The sequence below is a fragment of the Sturnira hondurensis genome, unplaced genomic scaffold (genome assembly GCF_014824575.4).
Source record: "Sturnira hondurensis isolate 20B ecotype Veracruz unplaced genomic scaffold, ASM1482457v3 Scaffold0000780, whole genome shotgun sequence".
Lineage (NCBI taxonomy): Eukaryota > Metazoa > Chordata > Mammalia > Chiroptera > Phyllostomidae > Sturnira > Sturnira hondurensis.
The window spans coordinates 22330299-22352065 of record NW_028073411.1 but is presented as its reverse complement, the minus strand read 5'-3'; the positions used below and the strand labels follow the sequence as shown (position 1 = coordinate 22352065).

Genomic DNA, 21767 nt, shown 5'->3' with positions numbered 1-21767 from the left:
TCCCCCCAGTAGCCTGAGGACAGGCGACTGCACAAGGGGCTTCGCAGGGGCTGGTTCCGGCAGGGACTCTGACGTGGGAGGTGATCCGGGGTTACTGGGGGCCCGAGGCAGCCACAAGGTCCTCAGGAGAGGGCGGGGGACGAGGGTCCGGAGTAGGAGCTGTGGCCACGGAGGCCGAGGATGGAGCCAGCTACCACCACGCCGGGTGCTCAGAGCCTGCGGAGGGGGACCCAGCAGAACCCGGCCCAGGAGCCTCTGCCCCTCTCCGACGGCACGGGGGGGCCTCCGGAGGGGGTCCGGACTGCGTGAGGTGTGTCTTCGGCCGCTTCTCCAGCCAAGGTCAGACTGGTGGTGCCGGCTTCTGCTTTAGGCTGACTCACCCCTTGTGCCCAGAAGTGGGCCTCGTGGGGCGTGGGGCTTCCCTGCTCTTGCGTCCGAGTCTCCAGCAGGCAAACGAGCCACGAAGCCTGTCCCCACCTGGGTGTGTCCTCTGGCCCCGGTGGACAGAAGCTGGACAAGCCAGGTGAGAAGAAGTGGCCGCTGTCCAGCAGAGCCTTGAGTTGGTGAAACTGGGCCCCCCAAATCGCATGTCCCAGGCCCGAGCCCTGGTGCCGGCAACTGCAACCTTATTTGGAAGCAGGCTCGTGCTGATGGGATCACGTGAGATGACACTGGGTGAGCGGGGCCCTGGGGCAGTGACCACTGTCCTTGTAGGAAAAGGAAGCGAGGACTCTGAGAGGACACGGACGGGGAGGAGACCGTGAGAGGGCAGGGGCCGAGACTGGCCTGCCGCAGACGCCAGGGAACTCGGGGTTCGCCTGGGGCCACCAAAGCTAGGAAGAGGTGGGCAGGACGGTCCCTTGGAGCATCCGGGGGAGCGTGAGTGAGCCCACACCCTGATTTTGGCCTTCGGGCCTCCCCAACTGAGAGAGAGAGAGTCCGTCTCCGAGGTTCTTAGCCCTCAAGTCTGTGGCCTTCGATACAGCAGCCTGGGGAGCTCACGGAGCCCCAGGGAGAAACAGGTCACTCTGGTGTTCAACCTTGTCCCCCATGGCAGTCGGCTGTCCTGTGCACTCTGCCCAGCGGGGGGAGGGGCTGATGCAGCCAGAGCCCCGGATCCGGGGGTGGGGGATGGGTGGGAACCCCGCAGAGAGCTCCTAGAAGGCGCTGGCTGAGCCTATCCACACCACCGCCTCTCGGAAACGACCTTCCAGGGAAACCACGTGGCCCAGGAGCCAACCCGCACCACAGAGGCAGGACTCTGTGCCTGCTTAATCTGAGCACTTAGTTACAGTCTAGGTCTCGCTTTCCATCCTGAACCGGAACGGCTTGCTGGTTTAAGCGCCAGATTCGACGTGAGGACGGATGTTGGAGGCAGGGCTTTAATCCTGCACAGCCCGTGAGCACCGGCAGCCTCGTGTCCCTGAGTCCTGGGGCCGTCCTCCATAGGGGAGGGCACAGCTCGGAGCCCACGTGGCACCTCGAACACGGACACACAGGGTTCAGCCTGGGATGGCTCCGGGAGTTCGTCGTAGGTCACATGACGGTAGAAATACATTACCACGGGGGACAGCCAGGGTCCCAGGGAATCCCTCGCACAGGACAGCTGGGCGTCCCCTCTGGGGGAGTTGGCACAAAGCTCTAAGCCGGCCGAGCTGAGACTCTCCAGAATGGCTACAGACTCGCTGGCCCCTGGGCCAGGTCACACCCCAGCTGAGCCGCTACCAAAAGCCCCTCTGGGAGCAGACAGGCAGCCCGGGGGGTATAGAGGCTCCAGAATAAACACCCAGGAGGCACCGGGGGCAGCTGCCCAGTGGGACCATGCCAGGCCTCCCCTCCAACACGCCTCCTCGGGACTGCACCTGTGGTCAGACCCCGGCCTGGCCTTCGATGAGATCAGCCCGTGCCCACAGTGGGAGGGACGGCGCCCTGAGACAGAGGCGCAGGGCCAGCCCGGGCACTCGGCGGTGTCACACACCGCCGTGCAGAGAGCAGGGGGCCTGCCCGGGCTGGAACCGAACCGCCACGGCCACCTTGGGGTCTGCACAGAAAGGGACAAAGGAGCAGAAGGGTGTCCTGTGCTCTCCGGCGCAGTGACCAGAGCATCAAAGGCATTAGGACCTGTGCTTGGACCGGCGTGAGGAACAAGCCTGTTAACCCCTGACCCCCTGGCCTGAGGGACAGGGAGATCATGGAATGACCCTCGGAGAGAGGGGAACAACCAACCCATAACACGACCCCCAGGAAGCCTCGAGGGACAGGGACGATGGCACTCGAGGAAGTCGGGATCCCTTCCGGAAACTTCCGGGAGCAGGGGCGGCTCTGAGGTGGATTCTGAGGGAGGCAGTGAGCAGGGACAGCTCTCCCCGGGGCCTTGGAAGCTACCCCAGGCCAAGGCGGACTCGGGACCCACGGACCCTCCCTCCGCCCACCGAGCTGGCCTGGGCGGCACAGGAAGCTGCTGCAGCGCCAGGCTCCGGCTCGGCTTACCAGGATCGCGTAATTAGACCCTCACGACGACAGCGCAGCTTTCACCACGAAGAAATGGGCTCAATTACCTCCACGCAGGAGAGCGAGGGCTTCAAAGGAAGAGAGGAGGAAAGAGGGGAAGGGGTGGAGGAGCGGTAATCGGCCCGCATCAGCCCGTCTCCAGGGGAGACACACACCCTCGTCTCGGTGCTGAGGGGCTCCAATTTGCCGCCACCCCCCCACCTCCCTGCCGGGCCGGTGGGACTTCTGCCAACGACGGGCCAGGCCGTCTCCCGGTCATCATTTCTCTGAAACGACTCCCGTGATGAGAACGAGATTTGAGAACTTGGGGAGCTCACAGATCAGCCCCTCTCTGCAGGGGACCTGGGCACCTGTGGGTCCCTAGCAGCCCCAGTTTACCCTGCCCAGGCCCAGGCTGCTGCTGTGGCCCACGAGGCAGTGCCGGGACCCTCGACCCCGTTAGACCCCAGCCTAGGCCCCCCAGAGCGGGGGCTGCTGGAGGGTCTCCTCCACCAGGGCCCCAGGGACATGTCTCGTCCAGGGGAAGGGCGCACCGACTGGCTCGGCTTCGGCCGCCCACCGATGGGGCCAGTGCCAGCTGGCGGGACACGCAGCAGGTGCCCCATCAGTACCCATGCGGCGGGACAGTGACCGCTCCCTGGGGTGAGGTGGGCTCGTCCTGGGCGTCCTGGGCCACAGCCTCCCACAGAGGTGGAAAGGCCGAGAACTGGGAAGGAGAGGAAGGGACAGCAACCTCCCAGAGGTGACCTCCTCACAGCATGGTGCCACTAACACTTGGGGGGTGTCCCGGTCTCCTGGGCAGAACCAGAGCCCCCTCGCCAGCCCCCGACAAACTCAAGACGGGAGGAAGGGGGCAGGGGTCTCCCTCGTGTTCCCCGCTCCCCACCGAGTCCAGTGCAGCAGGAATTCTGGTTAACACTCGCTGAGCGAGACAGTGGGGAGAGACCTTCGGACCCAACTGGAAGGACAGAAGGACAGCTGGGAGGACAGAAGGACAGCTGGCTGCCGATGGCAAGGCAGGGGAGGACGTGGAGCAGGTAATCACGTGTCTTCGCCACCCCTGGGCAGTTCCTCCCAGATGAAAACTGGACGACTCGGCAGGCCGGGGTGCACACCCCTCCCAAGGCTGCCAAACCCGATCCCTTCGGCGGCCACCCCTCCGGTCTGATGAGAAGCTCAGGGCACAGCGGCCGCCTCCTTCCTCCGGGGCCCCAGCCTGGCTTCCCTGTCTCTTCCGGCTTCGGGACCACCTGCTAATGCCGTAAACCCCCGTCTAAGCTTGGTAAACTCGGGCTGCACTGGCAGACGACAGCGTCCCAGCTGTTCGCATAAAGCAGGGAAACAGCGCACAGTCGAAGGAAGAAGCTCAAAGCCACCTCCCGTGTGAATCCAGCCCCGCTGATCCCCAGACAGCTCCCTGAAAAGCCAGCCAACGCATAGTGAGGCCACTGCAAGCTCCTTCTGCAAGTGCCCCCCCCCACCACCACCCTTGCGGGTGGGCGACAGAAGACAGAAGGCAGGAACCCAAGGCTGTGTGCGGCTTTGGGCAGGCTCCGGGCTTTTAAAAGCAGCGTCGGTCGCCTTGGGCACCACCGTTTGCTCTGGGTCCGGGCGACTGCAGCCCAGAGCGGTTCCCGGCAGAGAGGGTGAGTCATCTCTGCCGTGACACTGGGGCGTGGAAGCTGGAACCTTATTCCAGGCCCCAGCGATCACCGGCTCTGACTTCCGTCCCGACTTCGGCAACGCTGCTGACCGAAACCAGAGGCCCGAATCCTCCGGGAAGAAGTGCTTTCCAAGGAAGCCACCTCCGAGGAGCACGATCAGGCACTCAGACCTTCCCCAGGTGAAGTCTATTCTCACAAATGACATGTCATCTGGGTCCCAAGGGACCTCAGAACTGTTGTCAGAAAAGGGAGCAGGCCGACACCCCCGCCCGGGGCCTGTCTCCCCAGCAGGGCAGTGGACGAGGAAAACCCCACCCCCGGGAACCCTGAGATGTGTGAGTCTGGAGCCTCGGGCAAGGCGGAGGGGCCCGCTGCCGCCCCCCAAACGCCCGCAATCAGCCGCACCCGCCAGGGCCCTGGCGGGCGGCACCTACCCGTGAAGCCCTCCGCACACTCGCAGCTGTAGCCGCCCTCGCGGCGGCGGCAGCGGCCATTGGCGCCGCAGGGGCCGGAGTAGCACAGGTCGATCTCCGTCTCGCAGTAGTCGCCGGTGAAGCCGGGCGGGCAGCGGCAGCGCAGGCCGGTGATGGGGTGGATGGGCCGGAAGAGCACGGTGGCGGAGCTGAGGAAGGGCGCCGAGCTGTCGAACTTGAGCACCGACACGCACTTCATGTAGTTCTCGCAGGGCTCTCGCAGGCAGATGTTGTCGTCGAAGGGCAGCACGCGCTGGGCGGACACGGCGGTCAGCAGCGTGCGGTTCAGGTAGATCTGCTCCTGCAGGTCCTCCGAGGGGAAGAACTTGTCCCGCACGCCGCCCGGGAGCAGCGCGGAGAAGGTCACGTTCAGGATGTTGGAGCTGACGTCCGTGTCGTTCTGGATGTTGAACACGAAGACGGCGTCCTTGGGGGTGGACAGCACCGCGGCCACCCCCTCCACGAAGAGGGACAGCAGCGGGGACAGGAACCTCTCCTGCGACATGTTCTCCAGGCGGACAGTAATGCTGTTGGTCAGCATGTCGTCCGTGATGATGGTGACCCTCAGGGTGCAGAGCGCCACGACGCTGTGCACGCCATCTGCAAGACACAAGCGGGGGCGGGTCACACGGTGCCTGGGTGGGACGGGGGGGGGGGGCGCAGTCCCACCTGTAAGCCGCCTCCCGTGTTCCTCTCTCTCCCTCCCTCCACGCCGGCTTCCGAAAGCCCAGCCCCCCCAACCCCCACATCCCTCCTGCTCAGAAGCCGCTCAGTGGGACATCCCAAGGCCACCCTGATCCAGCCCCTGGCCACCCTGAGACACCCCCACTTACTCCACTCCAGGTACGTGGGGACCCCGAGCCCTGGTTTTACGCCTCTGCAGCTGTTCCGGCCACCAGGAGACCCCACCCCCAACCCTGCCGTCACACTGGCCCAGCTTGGACCCCCCAGTGTTGAGGACAGTCCCGCCCAGGCAGGCCTGGCTGGGCTGCAGTGAAGGACTCCCCTCCCGCCTCATCTCTGTGTGCCCAGCACCCAGGACAGGCTTGGCAGTGTGGGGGGACAGACGGGCATGCGGGGACACCGCACCTCAGCCAACACAAGCAAGTAAGTCGTGAGACGTGGATTTTTGAGGCAGAAAAGGGCAGGATGTTTTGGTTCCAGGGCTGAGCACCATGGGCTCGGAGCCCAGAATCAAAGGGGCTGTCCAAGGGCGGGGCCCAGGGGCTCGCCAGAACAGTGAGGGGGCAGCCCGTCAGCCTTCCTGACACCTGACCAGTGTGGCGCCCCCCCCACACACAGAGGACCTACACCCACCTCCCAGGCCCACTTCTAACATGCCGAGGGACTTGAGAAAACCTGCAAGGCCACATCCTTCTGACTCTGCTCAGATCAGGGTCCCTGTAGCCCAACCTGTACCCCTCCCCTGCCCCCAGCATGGCTCCCTGCCTGTGTCCCCCATTTCTGTGGGGTACAGCCCCCGCCTCGTGGAGCACAAAGCTTGTGCAAACAATGGAGAAATGGAACCGCTCCCCTGCAAGTCCCAACACACCGGGTGCTCCGGGGGACAGTCACAGCCACGCAGCGGTTCCGACAGATTCCAAGAAAACTGGCATCACCCACGGGACGGGTGAGAACAACCGAGACATGGCCCCTTCGTGCCTGAGAACACGAGCCCCCGCGTCCCGCAGGGCGCCCCGTCGCTGCCCCATCCAGGCCTCGTGGATCTGACCACATGCGTGACCTGGGCAAGGGGACGGGACCCCAAGGCTGGTCTCAGACCCAGGGGCCCGCCTGGCAGGGGCTGCTCTGTCTGCAGCCCAGACCCCGTCTGCCACTCACGTGCCCGGGACCGATGGGGACTACGGACAAGAAATGAGGGAAGTAAACACAGGCCAGAGAAAACAGCAGAGCCCTGGGGGCCCACGGGCCCTTGCTCCTCCTCCCCGGACCCGCGACCCTCCGCCTCCCTCCGGCAGTCCCAGTGGCTTCTCGTGGCCCAGCTGCACCTAGAATAAGACCCATTCGCTGACCCCATGTCACACCCCTCTCCTCACAATGACACCTCCATGTCACCAGGCTCCCTCCCTCGGCCCCAGGGCCTTCAAACACCTTGTCCTCTGCCGGGAGCGTTGGCCTCCTCTTCGGCCGGGGCTGCTCCCACGGCCTTCCAGGCCTCCGACACACGTGCCCCATCAGGGGGCCTTCCGTGCACCCCTCATGTTCTGCCGCACCCACGTCAACTCCAAACAGCGGCCTCGCAGCCTGGTTTTATTCTCATTTGTTCATCTCTGTCCAAACCACCCCCCAATTCCTTCCAAGACAACGAACCGTCCCGGACACCCCAGCCCTGGACACAGTGAATCCACTTGATTGTCGCCCAGGCTGGATTTCTGACCCACGGAGCCGTCCACGAGTCACAGTGCGAAGGACACAGGACAGTAGGGCGCGCACCCGCGGGACCCTCAGGGGCAGGGGCCTCCTGCAAACCCCAGACCAGGCACCCGAAGCAGGAGCAGCCTTCACGGGTAACCCCTGTCTGGGATCACGACCCCTCTGGAGGGCCCACCCCTGGGGGCAGGGGCCACGCACGGTGTTCGCCTCTCCCACCTCTGCCCGTCGCCTGTGGTCTCCCCGTGTGTCTGTGCCCCGCACCCCTCTCTTCAAAGACCCCCAGGTGTCGGGGGAGGGCCTGCCTGAATCCCGGCGAGCCCCTCTCAGAGCTTGCCTGGGCCACACTCGCTCGGCTGCCACCCCAGATACTGCCACACCGAGGCTCCAGGTGGGCGTGAGCCGGACCGGTGTGACTAGGGTGGGGGCGGTCTCTGGTGCTGCCGGCCACCCGGCTCTGGCGGGTGGACACACAGGCTTGTATGGGGACGGGTTTCCAGGCCCGCCCAGGGGCTCTGCACCAAGGTTCGCCCCCGCGACAGGGCACTGCCGCAGGCCCTTCACAGAGGAGGACGCTGAGGCACCCAGCGGCTGACCCAGGAGCCCGGCCGTGGTTGCTTGGGCAGCAAATGGCAGATGGACGGCTTGAGCCCCTCCGACCGGGGACAGAGGGCTCAGAGGAGCGTGGTCCTGGCCTGGGAAGGCCCATCGAAGACTCGGAGCAGGAGAGGCGGGTTCCGAACACCCAGGGCTGCAGGCAGCACCCAGGGAGTCCGGGCCACCAACAGCTGGAGCTGCAGCCGTGCCTCAAGGGGCAGGACTGTGAGTCTTTGTCACCCACCCACGGCCCCCGTGGTCTCGGGGGGGGCCCCTCTGGCTCCTATCGCCTACACCCTGTGCAGCCCAGCATCTGGTCTCTCTTCTTCGTGGGCCGCAAAAGCTGAGCCTGGAACGCACACCTCGGGACACAGGCTCCTCACGTCCCACGAGCATTCAGGGGATGGAGGGGACAGATGCTGGTATCAGGCCAGGCGGGCACACAGGCTGGTGAAGAGGCTGCTTGGCAGGCGTCACACAAACCCCGGACGGACTCACACTGGCCCTCGGTGCTTTGTTGACCGGGCGTCCCCCACCTGGCAGGCACCCTCCAGGTGCTGGCTACAGAGGCGGGCACAGCTCTGCCTGGTACTTCCCTGTGCCCGTGTTTGCCGAGACGGGGAGGGAGCCCCTCTGACCTCCCCAGGCAGCCCAGGCCCTGGGTTTCTCCTCGTTTGGAGCCCAAGTCCTCACCTTCCCCCTCAGCCATGAAGGACCCCACCCGCTCCCGTGATGTGCCAGGCCTCCACCCAGGCAGCTGTCCACACCAAAGGCAGACCCTTGGACATGGGAGGGTCACGTGCCATGGCAAAAGCACGTCACCTCCAGCTCCGCGGGGGGCCACGCTGAGAGCCGCCAGACCCTCTGCTGTCCTGGTTTCCGTGCATTTCAAACACCAACAGAAGAATCTGCAGGCATCCAGAAGCCGGACCTCACTCCCCACCCTGCTGCTGAGGGCGGCCGAGGCGGCCAGGCTGACCCAGGCTCTGCCACCGGGAGGCCGGCCATGGCCCCCGAGCCTCCGGGCGGCCTCCCCACCACCCCTCCGCCCTGCTGCCCCATCCTGGAACCCGGGCCAAGATCCCAGAGGCCAAGATCAATCACCAAAACATTTAAAAGAACCAGTGAGTAACTGGGTGCCTGGCCTCCTCAGCCAAAGGGCACCTTCCAGCAGGACGATGTGGCCCGGCCACCTGCCAAGGACACCCTGTGCTCTCCAGCCCTGGACACAGCCCTGGGGAGTGCGGGCAGGGTCTCATCTCTCACACACACGGACCCCACTGCCTGTCGGATGCTGGAGGGCGCTCGGTGCTCGGCCAGGCCTCCACCTCCACCAGCGCCGGCAAGCAGCGCCCTCGCCTCCCGGACAGTTCAGCGGTAGTGGCCTTGCCCGTCTCCCAAAGAGGGGTGGCGTGCGGGTGAGTACCTGCTTGTGCCACCTCTCCACCTCGCATCTGACCTGGAGCGGAGCCCATGTCACCTGCATGGGTGGACAGCGCTTCATCTGCTACTGGAAGGTTCCATTTCTCCGATGTGACGTCCCAGACCCTCGTCTGGCCCTCGACCACCCACGCTTGCCAGCTGTGCCTCTGAATGCTGGCTGTGTCTGGGGACCAGCAGAGACAAGTGCCCGGACCGCACCGTGCCTCGGTTTCCCCATTAGCTAACCAGAGACGACGGGGTCTCCGATCCCTCGAGGTGTGTGACGACGTCTCAGTCACACGAGTCTCTGTCTTGCTTCTCCTATGGCCCCGTGACGGGCAGAGCAGCTTCTGCTGCCCAGTGATGAGGGACTTGGGGCCCAGAGATGCCCAGGACACGCTGTCCTGGAGTCACGGGGACCCGGGTCGAGATCCTCCCGAAACGGCAGAGGGAGGCCAGGCTGCCTCCCCCGCCTGCTCCGCTGTTCACTCGCGCTGTCGAGAGGGAAAGTGGTGACTAACTGCAGAGGCTTAATGAGGAGCTGGAGCCCCAAGGATCTCTGCTGCCAGTAATTTGTACCTATTAAGAGCAAATGGGTAACAACAAAGGTGTCTGGAACCAGCAGCCTCAGATACTATTTCCTTTGCCTCCAGGAAAGTAAACACAAGTGAGCACGGGGCCCTCGGGTGGGTGGGGCGGGCAGGACGCAGTCAGAGGCCCTGCTCCTGTCGGGCACCTGTAGGCTCCCGGCCCCTGACACGGCTGCAGGGAAGGGCCCGAGGGGCTTCAGCCCAAACACCCTGGGGAACGGGGTGAGAGAGACAGAGCCGCCGGTGGGCCAGCCGCAGGGACAGGGACCTGAGGGACCTAGCATCCGCATGGCCCTCCTGCCCTGGCTGCTGGCCCCTTACAGGCGACCGGCCGTCCCCCAGCCCGGCTCAGCCCCCAGCAGCGGCGGCGGCGGCCTTAGCCTCTCGCCAGGGACAGGGGGCACAGCGTCAGATGGGGACCGGAGGGGCGACCTCCTGACCCGGAAATGTCTCCCCACTCACTGACACTCCTTCTGAGACGCGATTGCCACTGAGGGGCCTTGCTGAGCCCCTGACACCTCAAGTCGGACAGGTGGGGCCCGCCCAGGACTGCCCGAAGCAGGACTCCCCCACCACGCCCACTCTGGTCAGGCAGGAGGTACGGCCGGCAGTGTCCCTGTGGCCATCGGAGACACTGGAGTGGGCCCTCAGGAGCGTCACCCACATGCTGCCAGGCGAGGGGCGGCGCCCGGCCTGGCCCCCCACTCTCTGTGGGGACAGCCACCCACCGACCTTCTTCGCCACTTCCAGGGACCCCTCCCTCCAGTTGAGTGAAGAGCCGACCAGTCCTTCTCTTCTAGAGAAAAGCTCAAATATTGGCCCAGACGGCTGTTAATTTGCAGCTTACATCAGAACATCAGAACGTCTGAGAGCAGAAAAGGAGGGTGTTCTTTTTGTTCCTGGTTAAACATTTGCTAAGAAAATTCCAATCCTAAATTTCAAGAGACTGAGTCAGCGTGACGTTGGACGGTAGGGACTGAGGCTTTGGATGATTAACCGGGGGCCTCCGTGGACGTGGTCGGAGAACCCCCCCCCCCCCCCCCCCCCCGGGGGCGGGAACGGGGGCTGGGCGCCCTCTCTTCTCGCCTTTGTTCTGCCGGCCACAGGCAGGCCTTCCTGCGCCCGAATCTCCCGCTCTCTCCTTTCAGGCCTCTGTGCCCCCTGCAACCCCAGATGGTGAGCTCAGCCCCGAGTCTTCAGTGGCGGCCGAAAACTCTTCCCCACCTGGACCTGGTCCTCGCAGGAGAGCAGCCAGCGCCCACCCCCCTCCCCCACCGCACATTTGTCCTGCACTGGCCGCCTTCCTCTGCCTTTGTTAGTGCCCCTCATACACACCCCCACCCCGCGCCTGTAATGAATGAGCAGCAGGCCATTCTGAGGTCTGTGGGGGAGAAGATTCGAGGAGGCTCAGAATGGCACCAGGCCCGTGGGGCAGCGTCCGTCTGGCTCACTGTCGGGGAGCTGGACGGGAGGGGACAGCCTGGTGAAGCTGACGATAACACCTGGCTGGCTGACACCTTCCCTGTCGTAACACTGGGGGCTGAGTGCTCCTAACTGCCAAGGGCCTGAGGCTGCATCTCCCAGACCGGTGGTGGGCACCGCTCCTGTTCCGTGCCCGGCCACGTCTGCACCCTGCATTCACGGGGCTGGGGCGGTACCATCGTGTCTGAGGAATGAACCGGACCTGGAGTGGTCAGTGGCTGCCCGCAGGCAGACGGGGACACAGGACCCGGTTCCACTTCAGGGAACTGCCGTGGAACGTTATCATGAGACACTGACCCCTTCGCCCACCCAGTCTATTCCCAATCTTCACACACCTTCACGTTTCAGGTCCTTTGCAAAGTCACATGAGCACACAGTCCACGCGGAGTGTTCTCTGCAATGTGTCCTGGCCTGATACCCCCTGCACCCCTACCTGTCGGCCGCTGTTCCCTGCGGCAGCTGCGTCCCCTGCCATAGGCCACCTGGCTCCCAGGAGGGGTCTCCACTGAGCACCTACTGTGTGCATGGCCGGGACCTCCTGCCCCACCCACCCTCCATTTAATGTCCCCTCACACTCAGACATACACACACACTCATACGTGCACTCACACACACATGCACACCAACACACTTGTGCACAGACGCACATGTGCACACTTACACTCGTGCACACTCATGTACTCACATACACGCTCACACATTCCCACTCACACACGCTGCCAAGCTTCCGAAGGAGAATCCCTGCTCCAAGTTCCTTCCCGGCGCCGCGGGCCCGGGTCTGCACAGACGGAAGAGATCAGACTAGTATCAGATGGCCTGTTACTGAGTGATTGAGAGACAACCTAAAAGTAGCAGATTGGAGCCCCCTCCGCGTGCCCTGGGGTCCTGGGGAGGAGGAGTGAGTGTGCCGGGGCACCACCCAGGATCGAGTCCATTACAATGGGAGACGATTACCGCTGCGACCCCTTTAAAGGTCCAAATCTGCAGCCTAAACACGAAGAAGCTGATCAGAGTTGCCGTTGCTCGTTAATTCAGCAAACACGCTCCGCCGTCTGGGTGCCAGGACCAGGTCTGGCGACAGAGAGGGAGCCCAGAGCCCTGCCCTCCGGGCAGCCGTGGCCAGGCCGGGTGACAGATGGGCCTCAGACAAGCTCTGTGTGAAAAGTGTTGCGGGGGACGTCCAGGGCGAGAGTGGTGGGTGGGGGAGGGGGCAGTGGTAGGTGGGGAGGGGCCCACCCTGAGCCTCCGCTGCAGGAGGACCACTGGCCACTTGGGGCAGGCAGAGCTGCCAGGCAAGGATTTGTGGTCAGCACATGTCCCGGGCCGGTGTCCACCTGTCACTCGCCTCACCTGTGACAATGGCAGCTGTGGGGCCTTACCCCCCACACACAAAGCAGAGATACACTGCAGGCCCACACCCCCCTCCCCCACTCGAGGGGCACGGTGGCCAGCAGGGATGCGGGTGTCCTGGGAGCCTGAAGGACCAGGTGTTCCTGGGAGATGGGCTGCTGAGCCACTGTGTGCAGCACGGGGAAACGTGACCTGTGGGGCACCCACGGAGGCCCCAGGGAATGGTGCGTGTACACACGTGTGCACATGTGTGTGCACATGTGCAGGCCCAATGGGCCTGTTAGAGGGGACTGTGGCTCTAACCACCTGGGTCCCTGATCCACAGCCAGCCCCTGAGAAGGGCGGATGCTCGAAGACAGGTCTGCCTGGCACCTGGGGGCTCAGCACCACCCAGGAGGAACCTAGGGCAGCCCCTGGCCCCGGTACTGCCAGCCCAGGCAGCAGGAAAGCCACGGGGGGACGGCTCTGAGGACGCTCACAGAGTCCCTGGAGCGCAGGCGTGGTCCCCATCCCGGCCAGCCAACAGGGACCTTCAGACACACAGGGCCCTGTGCCCTCCGGCACGTCCGACAGGACAGGACCCGAGGAGAGATTTTCCAAGATCCCTGGAGAGGCTGTCGCCCAGCTGGGCTCCTGCAACCCAACATGCAGCCCCCACCCAAAGGTTCCAGTTCTCAGTCTAAACATGTCACGTCACAGTGAGTGTCCAGGCAAAGACACCCCACACCTGTGCCCTCTGGGGCTGTGATCATTGGTGACACGGTGGGGGGGGGGCTCCCTCGGCCACTTCTGGAATGCTTGCAGACATGGGGGGCGGGCAGTGGAGTTCACTCTTCAAACAACAGAAAAATCTACCCCAAACTCCTGCAGACACCTGTCCTCAGGCTCAGCCGGGTTCCCAGCTGCACCCCATCCTCACGGCCCCGCCGGCTGCTGGGCATCCGCCCAGCCTGCACCCACCCTCATCCTCCCCAGGGCCCCAGTGAGTCAGTTGTATCTGCCCTGTTTCATACGCCTCGGGGAGCAGGAGGTTAAGTGACTTGCTCATGGTCACCGGGCTGGTTAATGACCTGCCAAAATGCAAACCCCGGTCCGTGGGGAGCGCTGGGCCCCTGCTGCGTCCCACACCCGGAGTCGGGACCCGCCCGCAGCACAGAGTGGAAACCCACGCCTCGTACAGCCTCTGAGGCCGGGCTGCTCCGCCTGGGCCCCACAGACGCTCGCCCCAGGGCATTCTCTGCCGCGAGGGGTGTCCCCTGCGTGAAGGACGCTGAGCAGCGTCCGTGCAGGTCCCCATCCCCACTGGGACAGCAAAAATGTCTCCAGACATCACCAAATGTCTTGGGGGCTTGGGGCACAAAGTCACCCCCATTTGAGAACCACTGTATTTTGAAAAACCGGAGCGTTTTTTTTCTTTAAGTTTTTCTTGCAAACTAGCAAAGAGGAGAAAAATGAGGTCAATTTGTTCTTACCCAGGCACATGAGGCTGAGCTAAAACGCACACAGGGGCCTGGTGTCCCGACACCAGGTTGGACAGCCTGGAGGCAGACTCGAAGGGGGATGGTGGACCACCACAATCCACAGTGGCCAAAGCTGGACGTCCGCCCCCAGGACACTGCCCAGGCTGCAGGCAAATGCAGGAACGAAGCTGGGGATGAGCCGGGGGCTGCAGACAGACAGATGGCCATGCCCATGGGCCAGTCCTGTTGCAAAGTGGAAGTTCCACTTCTCATTGCAAAATTCTCCTTGACGACACGTTGGCCCTCAGTGGTCTTGGTTACACATGTCTGCATTATTGATACAAAGAATCGACGGGGAGCAGAGGGAGTTTCCACTCAGAAACAGCCCTGCTCCAGGCCCCAGCGCCAGTCCTCCGGCCGCTAACTCCGCGGACCTAAACCGCCTCTTTAGGACTCTCATCCACAGGACGGAGGCCTGCTTTCCGGAGCCAGTACCCAGTGTTGTTCCTGCCGAGACGCAGTTCCTTCCAGATGAGACATAGCTCTCGGTATCAGGACGGGAGATTAAAAGGTAGACATAATAAACACGGAAAACATGGAACATTTCTTGGGAAAAAAGTACTTAAGAAAACAGACTAAAAACCAAATCCTTTCCAGCCAGCCAGGGAACCACCCCGCCCCCGAGGTAACCCCCCCTCCCAACCCTGTAGGCATCTCGCTTGCCCCCAGGGAGTGGGGAGGGAGGGGCTCGTCTCTCTACGAAGCCTTGGGGCCCCAGCAGCCGCCCATCCCACCCAGAGCCACAGGCTGGGCCCCAAGGTGATGTGACCTCCAGGCACCCAGGTGCCTGGAAGAACCTTGAGGGACCACCGCATCGGCCCCTCGCCATCAGGGGCAGGACCTGCTGGCTTTCGATGGGTTCAAGGATAGATCAGACCCAGCAGATCAGAAAGTCAGGAGACCACATTCAGAATAAAGCATAAGAGGAATTAAAAAAAAAACTGGCCCGGAACCACCCTCCGGGAGTGTCACTCAGCTCCATGAATGCGCTATTCCTCTGACCTGACCAGCCAGCCGCACTGTCAAACCTGGGGAGTCTGCTCTCTGGGCCCCGGGTTGACCCCAGTGGTCTGCCCGGGGGTCCCTGCCTGCCTGCAGACCCTGCTTCTCACACTGCGCAGACCCGGTCCCCCACCTTGAGACCGACCGCCTGGGCTCTTCTTGGACAACTTTATGTATGTATAAAACTTGCATACAATTTTGTTTACACAAAGAAACTACATGTATGTTAATGTGTATTCATGCATGTGAAGTCATATGTCTTTAAGTATGAATTTTAGAATCAGCTTGTCAATTTTTTTCCATTTCCCCTAAAAACCCTGGGCATTTTGGGTAGTCTGACACGGAACCCTGACAGCGGTCTGGGGGGAAGTGACATCTTCACGGTACCGAGTCTGCCTGCCCCCGAACACCGTTAATCCCCACAGCTACTTATGTCCTGCTGAACTTCTCACAATCACGCTTTGTGGTTTTGTGCCTATTTTTACTGCACTTCTTTCTGGTTATTTGATCTTTCTTTGCTATCAAAAATAATATATCCTGCTGCATGCTCCACTCACTGCTGACGTACAGAAACACATTTGATTTCTTAATCACCCAAGCATCCGACAATCCCGCTGCTGAACTCACTTATTATTTTAATCACTTATTTGAATGTTCTTTTGGATTTGCCTTGTAGGTAACCATTGCATCTGTAACAGTGGCGTGTGTGTGTGTGTGTATATATCTCGTTATGTGCACACCTATTTTTTTCTTGCCTTACTGCATTGGCTAAGACTTCTAATACAACATTGTACACCACCATCTACAACAAAGTTTGGCAAACAGTAGAAACTGAACTAATGCCAATGGGGTGAATGAAAAATTTAAGTTTTCAAAAGCTGCCAAAAGTGAGCTAATTCATAACCTACAGCTAGTGCCCCCCACAGTCTGGGGTCCAGGGCGGGCCCAGCAGGTCCAAATCCTGCTGGTGAGCAAACAGGGCTGTGTGGGGTCTGAGACAGCACAGACCAGCAGATCACAAAGTAAGACCACGGGGGGAAAAGAGAGAAAACAGCTGAAAGAGAAGTAGAGAACGTGTGTTATTGGGAGCCGATGTGACACTCTCCCGGAGGCATCGCCTGGGAAATTATTTTAATCCACAAGAGAGCTGGAGGAGGTGGCTGCTGCAGCAGCTCGCGGCTCTCCAGCACCCAGTAGGAGCCGGCCAGGGGGCGCAACGGAAAACCAGTGCTTTTCGCAACAGCAGCCAAAACCCGTGCGATCCCTAGAAATGAGCCTGCGGTGACGTCTGGACCTGGAGCCCAGGACTCATTTACTGCAACACACAACACGTGAGGCTAAGAAAGGAAGCAACAGACCATGTTTCTAAGTAGAAAGACAACAGTACAAAGATGTTACTTTGTCTCCAGGCGCTTTCCTTTCCTGAGGCCACTGTAACAAGCCACCACCAGGTGGGTGGCAACGGCAAGAGGCACGATTCACAGGGCGGAGGCTGACTGCCCTCCTGGGCTCTCCCCAGCCAGTGTCTGGGGGGGCGGGCAATCCTCCGCAACCCCGGGCGCTGGGCCACATCCCCACAGTCTCTGCTGCGTCTCCGCGTGGCCCTCGCCCTGTGTCTTCTCCTCTCAGCATCTGCCGGGAGTGAGCTCTCACCGGAAATCTGGACTGGACTGGATCTGCGACCCCGATGCTGCCCAGAAGGTCGCAACCACACCGTCTGGGCAGGCTCACCTTTCGGGGGACACCGTTCAACCCACCACACAAAGCGTCCCACGAACACAATGCGATTGATTCTCTCCGAAATGCCGAGGGGATGTCACAGGATTCGGCGGGCCTTTAGTAAGGACTGGTTCAGCTCACACAGAAGAGAAAACGCACAGGGGAGCCTGGGAAAGCCACACGAGAACGACGGGAGGAGGCAAGCGCCTCTGACACTCACGACGTGCTCTGACCTGACCACGGCGATGAGGACGGAGCGGTGGCGTGGGGGACGGGGACCGTCCCTGTGCAGGTTGTGACCAGGATGACCTTTCGAGGAGAGGGGCGGGGGATTCTGCACATGAGAGGTATCGAGACAGCTGGGAGCACTAACCCTTTCCCTTGCACCGTCACCCCCAAATTAACTCAGTAACTCGCAGAGCCATACACCGTAAGAAGATAAGGCTGTAAAAAATAATTAAAACACGGGACACTTTTCTGTGCTGGTTCGGGAACACTACGCCCCAAACCAGAAACTGCCAAGAGGGAAGGACTAGGGATCGGCAGACCGCCGAGGAAGTACCAACGGCCAACATGGCTTGGAGAGCAGCTCCCCGACAGAGGAACCAGACGAAGCTGAACGGCGGAGTAGCTGGTGCCCATCAGATGGGCTGGCACTTAAGATGGCGACAGCATCGAACCCAGGGCAGGCACGTCGGTAGACCTCTGAGTTGGGGCAAGAATGCCCACTAGGGAGGCGTCTCTAGAAGGCAATTTGGCAACCTCAACAAAATTCAGACACCCTACCTCTGCCGACACACTAAATCCACTCCACGCACCCAATTCCAAGAAGCCTCGGCACACTCGCCCACTTCTGTCCCCAGGACAGCTGCGACATTGCTGTAACAGCTGGAAGGGACACACCCAGACGTCCTTGAACACCCTAGAATGGGGTGCTCCGCAGGAACCTGACAACGGCATCCAGTTCGTTTTCCCCTGTGCCCCTCGCCCATCCACCCTTCCTGGCAACTCCAGGCATCCTCCGCATTGGCCCCTCAGAACCCCCTCCCCAAAGCCAGAGCCCTGCCCGCCTCCAGAACACGCCAGGCTCCCGGGAGTGCCCGCCATCCCTCGGGGGCCGGTCTCTCCTGTCGTGACCCTCCCCAGCCCCCCGCCCACAGCCAGCTCCGCTCCAACCAGAGAGCAGGGCTCGCAGCCTGAGGGACACGCAGCAGAAAGGCCCAGCGGTGCCCGGTTTCACCTGCCTGCTGGAGACGCCTTTTATATAAAGCTGTGCGGCCCCTCCCCCAAGGCTCTGGGGTCACATTTTCGGCGGTGGTGGTAACCACGGAGACGGGGAGCCCCGCACGGGCCAGCGGGCAGGCGGTTGATGAGTAACCTCAGGGACAATGACAGCGGGCGGCCCTGTGCTTTTTCCAACGGGGCGGGCTGAATGGGAGCCGGGCACAAAGGCCACCGGCAAATAGACAGGAGGGACCCCAGCTCCCCAAGGGGGCGTAAACGATGCCGGTGACTTGTCACAGGAGAACAGAGGTCAGTGGGCCCACACCTGCGCTGCGTGACCTTTAGGGGCTTCATGACAATGGCTCTGCGGGCCCATGGACGCCCAACGCCATTTTCTCCGAAGCGCCCTTCACAGCCGTGTCAGATCTGGGCTCAGGGTGGCTGTGGGCCTTCCAGGGTAGAAGGAAACTCAGCAACGTGCCCCCACTTGGTGGCAGAACCCGGCTGGGGACTGGCCATCGCTCTGGCGGCACTAGTGGCCCTCCCCCCACCCTTGAGACGTGGCCACACAGCTAATCACAGGTTGCACCCCCTCGCCCCCAACAAAAGCAGGACTACACTGCTGTTTTTACAATCAAACCTCCGCCTGTGACCCGGAACGTCCCCAGTGGGAGCGAACTGAAGGCGCCTGCCCGTCAACTCGGGGGGCAGCTCCCCACAACGGTCCCTGAATGTGTCCGACTCTCCTCTGGCAGAGTGACCAGTGTGTCCTGGACTCGAAGAGAAAATAGAGAGAAATCGCACCTGCTCTGTCCTTCCGGGCGGGCCCGGGAGGCAGTGGGGTCCCCAGATTCACCGACTCACCGACTCACCGACCCTGAGGGGCAGGGGGAGTGCGCTGCATTTTTGGCCAGCTGCTCAGAAAACCGCTCTACACAAGAGAAGGTATTTCACTGGGAAATTAGCCACCAAAACCACAGGTCACAAGAACGACTCTTCCAGGACCCTGGCGACACAGTCGGCACTTTGCTTTACAAACACCTGTGAAACAGGGACCACGCCCGCTTGTCACGTGAACAAATGGAGGTTCTGAGACGTGAGGTGACACAGCCGGGTCGCGAGGTCCCCACGCTCACATCGCCACCCTCTCCTGCCTTTCTCTGACCTTCCCCCACCCCCCTCACCTCAGGGCCCTGACTGGCTGGGGCCAAAATCAGAGGCAAGGTGCCCTTCGGAGGACTCACACTCCACGGGGACGCATAGGGACTTTGACATGTCCCCACCCCAGACAGAGTGTGGTACAGGAGGGCGCCCCTGGGAGCAATCAGGGCCCTCACATCCCAGGGCCCTTGGTCAGCACCTGCAAGACTTCCTCTGGACGCGGCCTCTACCAGGGTGACTCTGGGACACTCCCCAGCTCTGTCCCCACCCACTCCAGGGACTTTGTGACAGGGTGGCTCTCGTAGCCCCTTGGGGCTTCCTCCAGGGCCAGGACCTGAGCACCTAGCAGGCTCCCAGTGGGCACCCCCGGGAGCGGCATCCTTCCCCAGGAACCCAGCCGGCCGGCAGGGTGGGAGGGGTAGTCAGTCGACAGGGGCTCTCTGCTGCCGGGCTCCAGCCAGAGAGATTCCGCATCGGCCCCAAGGGACCCCATCACACCAGACGCTCCAGGGGCAGCTGAGAGCAGGCCATGCCTGCAGGACACGGGCTCCCCTGCGCTGCCCCCTCTCCCTGGTGCCAGGGGTCCCCTCTGTCCCCTGGTCCTACCAAGGTCCCAGCAAGTCCACAGAGGCGTCCGTCTCACCTCCTAGGATGCTGACCCATCTCCAAGACTGCTCCTTCAGGAGGAAGCTTCCAGAACATACAGCATGGAAGTCATGGGACAGTCACTGGGCACACAACCCCCCAGGGAAGCAAAAGGCCGGGACTCGCCGACGAGCAGATGGGCCAAAGCTGGTAGCTGGGCGCTGACTCTCAGATCCCTGTCGTCATCGGCACGCAGCCAACCAGGAGGTCTCTCTGGAGGCCAGCCCTGACCCCACCACCAGCCCTGACCCAGTATCCGGGAGCAGAGGCAGTGGAGGGGGCCGCCCTGCACAGCTTGGATGCACCATACGCACAGTAGGCACTTTCCCCCAAATGTGTGAAAACCGGTGCCAGTGGAGTTGGTCAGGGCAGCAGCAGAGCACCCACAGTCAGGGAGGGGGTGTCTCCGTCCACCCCAGAGCCTGTGATGTCTGAGGGGAGCCTGGGGGCTGGCTGGGCCCCCATGAAGCCCAAGGTCCCCAGCTCCCCTCTAGTGGGCAAATATGCACTTGTCCAGGGTGGTGAAGGGGCCCCTGTGCCGAGAGCCCCACCCAGCACTGAGTGCAGGGTCAAGGTTACATGTGGGGTCAGGGTCAGGGTCAGGGTCAGTGTCAGTGGTGGGGTCAGGGCTGCCCTGGGAGTGCAGATCCCCTCCAGTGGCTCCTCCCCACACCTCCCCCACCCCCCAGCTCACAGCCCCCAGTCCAGCTGACCTGTCCCAGACACTTCTCCCCCGCCATGCCCCCCACCAGCCCTGGAGCACTGGGGAGCCCCTATCCAGTCAGGCAGGGCCCCCACCCCCGGTGAGCACCGTGAGGGCGGCATGCTTCCTGCCTGCTTCCCTGCCATGTCCCCCAAACCGAACACTGCCTGGCGCAGAGTCGGTGCCCAGTGAAGATGAGCCGGCTGCCCTGATGGAGAAATGCACTCGTCTACCTCCTTCCGCCTTCCCACGCTGTCTCCTGCGTGCCCCTCACCTGCCTGCCCCAGCGGGGGGCTCCTTGAAGGGAGCCCCACGCTGGCAGCGCCCATATGGAGTGCCCCCACCCTGCCTGCTGTCATGGGCCAGCTGGGTCCTGGCCCAAGGGTCTCCCACAGCCACCCGCCAGCCCAGGGTTCCTGAGACTCAGCCCTCAGGCAGGAGCGTCCCCAGTGGGGCTGCTGGGACAGGCCTGGAGACCTCTGCACTTGGTGGGAACCGCAGCCTGGCCACCACGGCAGCTCCTGCCCAGATGGGCACGCAGGACACGGCTGCTCAGCCCAGGAGGGCCCTCCGGGGGAGCCTGGGCCTCCTCCCACGTGGGGCCCTGGCCGCCCCTCCACGTCTGAGTCTTTGGGGAGTCAGGGCTCCACCTGCATGGGCCCCCTGCTCCCCCAGAAAGCGGGGCTCAGGGCAGGGCCCCCCACAGGTATCTGTGCAGGTAGCGTCCCCACCCGGGAAGCCCTCTCCGCCCCGACCAGGCCTCCTGGGCCCCAGCTCTCATCCCCCCAGGTGCCTCCGAAGCTGCATCCACAGAGGCGAGCTGACGGGTGCTGACCAGCCCTGGCGGAAGCTACTGGAAGGCAGCAGGCATGCTCTCTGGGCCCCTGCACCCACACTGTGCGCCGGGCAGGCCCTGCTCTCAGATGTCTGTGCTGGGATGTGGGGGGACGTGGAGCAGGAGGGGCACCTGTTGGAACGGGGGACTCAGAGCAGCAGGCAGCTCTGCTTTCTCTCTTGTTATCTCGTCATCTGCTTGGTCACCCAGTCACCTGGCCACTCGGCCACCGGTCCCTGGCCCCCTAGGTCCCTCTGGCCTACAGGGGGAGCCTTTGTTGTGTGGCAGTTGTCACCCACTTGCAGCCCTTCCCCTCCCTAAAGGACTCACTTACTTGCCAAATTCCAAGTGTCCCTGATGCCCCCACAGTGGCCTCCTCCTCTCCGCACTCATTTGGTACAACAACTCTGCTGACCTCTCAGCAGACGCTTGCTCGCCGTCAGCCTGCGGCCCAGGTCCCTGCGCCATTTCCCCACAG

The 21767-nt window shown here is 62.6% G+C and overlaps 1 protein-coding gene across 3 annotated transcripts in view; it reads right to left on the bottom strand.

Annotated features, from left to right (window-relative positions):
* CELSR1 (cadherin EGF LAG seven-pass G-type receptor 1) overlaps nucleotides 1-21767 on the bottom strand; it is a 103579-nt gene that overhangs the window by 64037 nt on the left and 17775 nt on the right. For all 3 annotated transcript variants that reach the window (XM_037049322.1, XM_037049327.1, XM_037049336.1), the window contains exon 2: nucleotides 4610-5248. In XM_037049322.1, coding sequence (XP_036905217.1) covers nucleotides 4610-5248 — 639 coding nt within the window. The remainder of the gene's footprint in view (nucleotides 1-4609; nucleotides 5249-21767) is intronic.